We start from the raw sequence: 8,831 nt of genomic DNA, 5'->3' as shown, positions 1-8,831 counted from the left end.
AAAATATTTCTTTAAAAATCTAATGACCATTCTTATTCTCCTTCAAAATCTCATAGTTTTCATAAAATTAATTTTAATGCATTACCAGATATTAAATAATAATGCAAAATTGTGAAATTTGTTTTTTATGATCAAACTTTCATTACCATAATAATAACATGATACATACGTGAAAATTTATCCAACAAGTCATTCTCATTACCATTAACTAGTATCCTTAATCAAACGACCCGTAAAAATATTAAACTTAATTAAAATAAGAAAATATAATAATTTAATAAGTGGTATCATGAGAAAAGGAATCTATCTTCTTTCTTGTTTCTTCATTCTTCATCTTTAATCTTACTCTCTTTTATGACTCTCTTTCTCTCTCTTAGTTCACAAATTTTGCTTTACTTCAATCTTTACACCCTAAAAAATTCCCCTTTTCCCTAGAAATCCTTTGTGATCTCCTACTTTTTCCTAAATTCTCTGCTCTTAGTATACGAATCCCTAATTTATATTTCTCCAATTTTGAAAATAAATCAATAAATCCACCGCGTTGGTGATCGAATATGAAATTGTAGTTATAACGTTGATTCTAATTTTGTTTTTGTGTATTGTTTGAATTATTTGGTGTAGATTGATAGATAGGTGTGAATAACAGAAATGGATAAGTATGAGTTGGTGAAGGACATAGGATCTGGAAATTTCGGTGTTGCTCGTCTTATGAGAAATAAGGAAACCAAAGAACTTGTTGCCGTCAAGTATATCGAGCGTGGTCCGAGGGTATCTTTGCCCCCCTTTTTCCCTACTTTATTTGTAATTTGTTGAATTTTTTTGGGTTGTTTGTTTATTTCTAAACTGAATTTTGGGTGCAGATTGATGAAAATGTAGCTAGAGAGATCATCAATCATAGGTCACTCCGGCATCCCAACATCATTCGATTTAAGGAGGTTAGCTACTGTCTGAAATTGGATTTGGAAATTAGGTTTTTGTTTAACGTTATGTTGCTTATCAAATTTGATAGTACTATCAATTGATGTACATTTTTTTTTGCTTTAATTCTTTATGTAGCTTGTCTTGACTCCTACACATGTAGCTATAGTGATGGAATATGCAGCTGGTGGTGAGCTTTTTGAACGAATCTGTAATGCTGGAAGATTTAGCGAGGATGAGGTTATTAGTTATGCTTGTCTTTTTAAACTTACTCTGAAGTGCATTTTGGAAATTGGGTTTTGATTGGCATTTGGTTTCTTGAAAATCTACTTCTGGTTTAGATTTTTTCTAAAAGAAGTAAGTTTAGGGAGTGCTCATTTGTTTTTTAGGGTGTGATGGGTTTTGTTGATATTTCAGGCTAGATATTTTTTCCAGCAGCTTATATCAGGTGTCAGCTATTGTCATTCCATGGTAATGTTTGCAATTTGCTTTGGGGTTGTGTTAATTTGTTGCAAATTATCTTCACTTTTGCTTGGGTATCAGAAATTAGTGTTTGCTGAGCTCAGAAATGAATTTGATTTTTAATATTCCAGCAAATTTGTCATAGAGATTTGAAGTTGGAAAACACCCTTTTGGATGGAAGCCCTGCACCTCGGCTGAAAATTTGTGATTTTGGTTACTCAAAGGTTAGACACATGATGGAATGAAATTGCGCTTTGTATTAGACAGTTTGGTGCTTGATTTAAGTAATTTTAAGTTTATGTGTTTATCTTAAATGCAGTCGTCTCTTTTACATTCAAGGCCGAAGTCAACTGTTGGAACTCCTGCATACATAGCTCCAGAGGTTCTCTCACGTAGGGAATATGATGGCAAAGTAAGGACTGTATTTAAGTTTATTGATACTTCTGATTTATTTTGTTCCTTTTATTTGTTACATTGTTAGCCTAGTGATTCTCTCTTACTCACTTCAATTGCTTCTGACATTTCTCATATCCTCTAAGTTACTTTACTTTCTCCCCTCACCCTTGTCGTCATTCATCAGTCTCCCTTTCCCCACCTAAACTCCAAGCATGATATGTTCCACCCATACAGCCAACGTACCTAGCACACCCCCCTCCTCATAATCACTCTTTAGAAACACTTCGTCCTTCCCACTACACCAATCACAACAATTCTCTAATAATCCTTATATTCAAGACCTACATCTTGCAAAGCAATTTACCACATTTACCCACCAGCAGCCTTTTTCTGATTGTCCGAAAAACCGTGATACCGGATCATTTCAAATCCACAAAATTTGATACAATAATAGTGAAATCCAACCTTTATTTATCGTGAAAATAAGAGCGGTAATGGGGCTTGTGTCCTTTCCAGACTCTTCCTTGTCTATATATAGTTGTTTATCGGGGAAAATTTGCCAAATTGGATCTAAAAGTAACACCCATTGTCACATTTATTTAATTTTTTCAACAACAAACAGTCCTCGAAAATTAGGCCTATATTTTCATCATGCATGACAAGTTTATATATTTCAAACTACTTTTTTTCATTGTTGTCACATTGTAACAACTATGTCAACAGTGACATAGTAGTCTATAAGCTAGAATTAATTTTAATTAGGTCTATATTTTCATTATGGATGGCAACTTAATTAAATTTATTATCATTGTAGTTAGTTTTTTAAGGAATTTGTTGCTTAATCTATAATAGAAGGAAAGTCTTACATAACTGATTTTGCTCATTATCCCTGTACTCGGTTTTATTTATCTCTATCCTATTCATGCCCATATAATTGAAGCCACCCTAAGTGGCATAAGTTACTCTTATCATCCTCTAAATTGGTTCAACTAATTTATGGAAGGAACTGTTGTAAGTTCAAATGGAACATATTCTATATTCAAACACAAATGCTCAAATTTATAGTTGGTAAGAATCTTGTTATTTAAATTTAAGGTCATAGGTTTAAAACCCATTTATTCCATTTATAGTCTATCCTCTGGCATTGTTGTTCTTAATTAACATAATTTATGTATCACAACGGATATATTTTTGTTTGAATGTATATATGGTATGTGATTGTTTTGTTTTAATTCTAATTTAGTTCCAAGTGCATTTTGGGTAAAAATATTACTTGAACACTTAATATTTCCTACATAGTTTCACTTTTGATTTAATCAAAATGTATTGCTCTCTCATCTGGCTTTGGATGTGGTTGTATTGACACAAATATATTAAGAAGGATAAGTTGCTAGTAATGTTATTTTTATGTGATGAATTAAAGGGTCGTAATTATCATAGCTAGTATATTCCTTTCATGAAAGAGTGAAGCGGAGGTATAATACAAAAATGAGGAAAGGCTAATAGAGATAAACAATAAGGGATGGAAAAAAAATGGATGAAGGGAATATATATGACTCATAGTCTCATACACTAATGTATATATAGTTTGATTAAAATTCTTCTATTCATGGTCGGGGGATATTGAAGCTCGGAGTCGACCCTTGAACCTGCCGTACCTTAGGGTTATGTTTGTACGAAAACTCGAGTGTGACACGGGATATGAATGGTGCCCTTTGGGAATAAAGCAGACACTATGATAACAAAACCCAGATGTGTTGAGGATTTATCATCGGAGAGGTGGAGGTGAGACGAGTAGATTGGTGATTTGGTAGAGTGGTAATTCTAAATGAAGATGCTTGGAATCACCATGGTTGAAAATTTGGTGTTTTGTGTCGCTCAATCTTTTAGTGTCGAATAAAGAAGCTACTAAAGAATGAGCTTTGTTTTTTAAACCTCCATCACACACCTGGTTATATTCTCACTTGGTTTATATATGGTGTAATCCATTATTGATTTCTCACTACCTAATTTATTACTCTATCCCATCCTTTCTCGCCTTTAGAAACTTGAATCAATTTGAAAAATGTTAAATTAATATTGTCCAAATTTCTATGAAGTTTGAATATTTTTAATAAAATGATATATATTGTGTGAAAATTGTTGTGTATTCTCATTTTTTACCCTTCTCAGATCACATGTGTCCTCAAGTCCTGTAATATGGAACTTGGTGAGTCCAACACTTGACATTCAGATCTATATGGGCATAGTTGGACACCCGAATGGTTTGAGTTAGGTTCAAAATTTTAGATTACATATATTATCTTCATGGTTTTGAACATGGATATAAGGTCATTACTTGTACTGAATTAGTGTTTTTAAAATTGCAAACATTATGGTTATGTGTTTAGAGTATGTGCGAGACACTTGCATTTGTATTTTTATTTGTTTGATTTTAAGCTATACGTTTAGCTAAGTTAGGTTTAGAAAAAACTATGGCACCTCTAGTGTGCAATTCATGCCGTTGCCAATGGTTGGTCTCTTAGTTTATTAATATTTAAACTTTCTCAAAATGTTCCACATCTCTCTACCCAAAAAAGAAAAAAAAAAAAAAGTAGTAGGTGTTAGGTGTGGATTTCATGTTGCAAGTCTTAAGAGAAATCAACTATGAATTATCAAATACTAATCTTCTCTTATGCAATTTTTTGACATACAAAATTTCCAAGTTTAAATATTGTACTTAAAAAGTCAAAATCAATACTTTTATGGTCCAATATTACGTCATGGAGAACTTTTTTAATCTATTGAATAAATGGCATGCATTGATGGTATGCTTTATGGTCTGGATACATGAAACATGTCAAATAGAATACTTTCCTAATTGGACTTCGTGGCATACAAAACTAGTCGATTCCAATGTTTATAACACGGCTTGGTTATGTAGCATGTTTTGTGCTCTTTGATGTTTCAAAACAACCTATTATGTATGTATTTTGATGATTGATTTCTTAACTTTTTGACGTCATTAAGGTCTACTTTACTTAGGTTAATTGTACAGTTGGCATTCTTATGCTTGGTACTTAAAGGGAATTATTTTAGAAAAGCATTGTATGCCACTCCTCATCCCCCCAAAAAAGATTGTACTGAATTTTCATGTTGAGTTTTTTCTTATTTCGTTTCTTTGTTGCTCAATAATTTCCCCTCTTTTCTATGTTGTAGCATTGTGGAATTCTCAAGAATCTTAGTCGAAAATCTAGATGGCCGCACTCTACTTATTTTCTTTTTGTATTAGCTCCTTCCTGGAAGGGTATTCATGTTAAGGTAGTTAATATAATTATGAGAATGCATTGCACACACTCTAATTGTACTAGCTGTTCTTCAGATGGCTGATGTTTGGTCATGTGGAGTTACACTTTATGTGATGCTGGTTGGAGCTTATCCATTTGAAGACCAAGACGATCCAAAAAATTTTAGGAAGACCATTAATGTGAGTTTTCACTTCTGTATCATGCTGCAGGTTATGAATTTCTGTGAACATATATTTTATTTTTTTCTTGTGCTTCACAGAAAATAATGGCCGTTCAGTACAAGATACCAGATTATGTTCATGTATCGCAAGAATGTAGACAGCTCATTGCTCGTATATTTGTTGCAAATCCTTCCAGGGTATGTTATATCTTTGACTCTACCTTGATTAAGACCCCTAAAAGTGACAATGTGTATGCATTTCTTCACTTAACTGTTTGACTTGGCATATTATAAACTCCGTCATAAGTTTTTCTAGTTAGACGTAACATGTCTTACAACCACAAAAAAATTTGCAAGCTATCATTTGTGCTTTTCAACGTCGCATTAGATAGATTGTTGTTCACTTGGGTTACCTGTTTTCAGTCGTATGACTTATCTTATTTTTATTTGTTAAAGACGTAAGTTAGAATCATTTTAAGGAAAATTTTAGAACTCTTTTGTTTTATGCATAGGTGTATAACTCCCCCGTTCCCTTTTGATAATCCACAATGAATATGCTATTTGAGGAGAGAGAAACTTGTACGTATTTTTTCATGGATGTCTACTAGTTAAAATATATCCATATACGATCTTGTATATTCATCTCGACGTATATAATTCTATTATATACTTTTTATAATTTTTTGCGTAATGCATTGATAGATATTGAGCGTTAAACACATGCTTCGACAAAGCAAATGAGGATGTCAAACAGAGAGTATTATGTAAGACGCTCACAGTTAATTCATGTTATTGGTTATGGTGCTAAGAATGTCCTTGCTCCTTAGTCCTTAGTTTGGCAAATTATATACTTTGTGAAAGTTTTTCTTAAAAACAACTATCTTATATATTACTTTTCACCTAATATAACCTTTTGCAAAAATACATCAAATTTCATGTTAATTGGTCGGCACATGGTCGTGGTACTAAGCAAAACAAAAAATTGTAATTTGGTGGTTCAGAAATTTTGAATGTAAGTTTGATAAAGAAAGATATTTGGTGGTGATACCAGGACAAAATGTTTTATAAGGTGGATATTGTGGTGTTCAAAAGAACTCCAGGGTGTTTAAAGGATTTTTCTCCCTATTGTGAAAAGGAACCAACTCTTATCATTGTTTATCGATGCCAAAAAATTAGGGAAAGACTTGTCAACTGGTATAATAAAACCCCCCAAAAGTCATTTCTCTTAAGAACTGCTGCTGGAGATTTTGCGTAGATTTTCGTGTGCACCTGATATATCCAATTTCAATTATTTAAATTATTGGATAAATTACGTGTTAAGTTGGACCTCAATTAAGGGTTAGGGCTGAAAGTTTGGTTTTTGGTTTGGATTCGATACAAATCCAAATCAAACCGAATAAAATTTGATTTTGATATTTTCAGTCTAAATTCAAATCATAATATTTATAATCTAAATTGAACCAAATCGAATAGACCGAATTGCACCAATTTGCATATTTTGCACCGAAAATCAAATTTGCATGTTTTGTTTCAAAATTATTCTTTTAAAGCTCCTAAATAGATATTAATTATTTATAGGGTTTTTAATTTGAACAAGTAAAAAACTTTTAACAAAAATCTAAAAATAAAGGCAGAAATTCAAACAAATGAAATGGAAGATATAACATGCCTTTAACATTTTGATTTTTCGGTTTTGTTGGACCTTAGACCGAGTCCAAACGGAACACCGAATTATAATTAAAAGTCAGTCCAAACCAAACCAAATTTAAAATATAGTCAAACCAAAATACTTATTCGATTTGGTTTAGTTCAGCGTTTGGTTTTTCACCAAATTACTTACACCCCTATTTAGGATATCACAATTCACAAAAGCACAAGAGCAGAGTGCGAGAGGAAGAGACACTCAACAAATTTTCGCACTGCTATTTATCACAGGTCAAGAAAAATCCCTGATCTTCTTGCGGAATTTGCAAGACCTGTCATGTCTGCCGAAAAACATTTTGCATTTCAATCATCTTTCTTTGTTTTTTAGGCAATGCTATTTATCTTACTGTGTATTCCTGCTTTCGTAGAGAATATCTATCAAAGAGATCAAGCTCCACCCCTGGTTTCTAAAGAACTTGCCAAGGGAACTGACAGAAGCACACCAAGCTGCATACTATCGGAGGGAAAACCCAACTTTCTCTCTCCAAAGTGTAGAGGAAATTATGAAGATCGTGGAAGAAGCCAAGACGCCACCTCCAGTCTCACGTTCTGTTGGATCCTTTGGCTGGGGTGTGCAGGAGGATAGTGATGAAAAGGAAGAAGTTCCCGACGAAGAAGACGAAGTGGAAGAAGAGGAAGACGAAGTAGAAGAAGAGGAAGACGATGTGTATGACAAGACCGTGAAGGAGGTGCAAGCATGGAAAATCTAATGTTCCTATAAAGGAGCAATTATACCCAAGATATCAACATGCTTCGAGAATTGGTATCAGTTTGAAAGAGGTAATAGTTTATTCAGCTTTGTTTGATCAAGTTCAGAAAAGTTTATCGTCTCGTTCAAGTCTAGTCCTATTTTGATCTCTCGAAAAATGATGGTTTGTAAATAACGTCGTGCAATTTGGTTAGAGTTTTCGTGTTCAAATGTAGAGCAGGGTAAAGTTTACTCCTGCTCTTTGTAAAATTAGCTGCTTGCTTTGTTTGTTAAGGCCCGTTATATGGTCTGTAAGCTAGTCATGAGGGTGTGATTCAAGCAAGTTTGATATATAAAGAGGTCGTAGTTTGTAAACGACTTGGTCCTACTGGTGGATGTGATTCAAGCAGGTTTGATGTATGAAGAGGTCGTAGTTTGTAAACGCATTGGTCCGATGGATGGGCCGCGTAAAGAATGTCTAATGTAATTATGTAAATCATCTCCAGACTTTATGTTTTTGTTATATGAAATTATTCTTGCTTTTTCAAATGTTGTAGTGTTTGACATGTGGGGCAAAATACTTGAAGGTTTGCTCCGTTTATATATAATCAGATATATTAAGAATTGAATAAGTGTATTGAATGAATTGCATAAAGCAATTGGCTCACTTAAGATAAATAAGGAGTATTGAGTAATAACTTTACTAATTATGTAATAAATAATATAATGTTACACTTAATAATGGAGTATTATTATTTAAATAATAATCTTACTGACTTCTTAATTAATAAATTATAATATCTACTAATAGATGGTTTTTGTTCTCTGATTATAATTTACTAGTATAGAAATTCGTTAAGTATCGAATAATAAAAATATAAATTTAACAAATAGTACAAGTGTATATGATCGTGATTAAATTTATCGAATATATGATTTTTAAAGCAAAAATTAAATATTAATTTTCTAAAAATTATTTATTAAATACATTACTTTTTCTAAAAATATAAATCTAGGTTAGACATATGAAATTACTATAATAAATTACTTCATATAAATACTTCACCTAAATATTGTCATGTAATCAGCTATAATTCACTAAAATAATTTTATTAGTCAAAGCTTTTTAAGAATGAAATTTGTCATTTTTTAATATTTTTATTAGTATATATGTGATAAACCCTTTCTATTTTTGCTAAACACCTTTGCTTTTTTT

General features: G+C 32.3%; 1 protein-coding gene across 1 annotated transcript; it reads left to right on the top strand.

Moving 5' to 3' along the window:
• The first annotated feature begins 310 nt into the window (after positions 1–310).
• Positions 311–8,164, top strand: LOC130821129 (serine/threonine-protein kinase SRK2A-like). Its single transcript, XM_057686772.1, has 9 exons — positions 311–768; positions 861–935; positions 1,057–1,158; positions 1,336–1,389; positions 1,512–1,604; positions 1,700–1,792; positions 5,138–5,242; positions 5,323–5,421; positions 7,296–8,164. Exons 1-9 carry the CDS (start codon positions 649–651, stop codon positions 7,635–7,637), a joined length of 1,083 nt encoding a protein of 360 aa, XP_057542755.1. The 5' UTR covers positions 311–648; the 3' UTR covers positions 7,638–8,164.
• Positions 8,165–8,831: the final 667 nt, after the last annotated feature.

The sequence above is a fragment of the Amaranthus tricolor genome, chromosome 8 (genome assembly GCF_026212465.1).
Source record: "Amaranthus tricolor cultivar Red isolate AtriRed21 chromosome 8, ASM2621246v1, whole genome shotgun sequence".
In the NCBI taxonomy this organism is placed as follows: Eukaryota; Viridiplantae; Streptophyta; class Magnoliopsida; order Caryophyllales; family Amaranthaceae; genus Amaranthus; species Amaranthus tricolor.
Note: the sequence above shows the minus strand (reverse complement) of the source record. Positions and strands in the feature narration are given on the sequence as shown.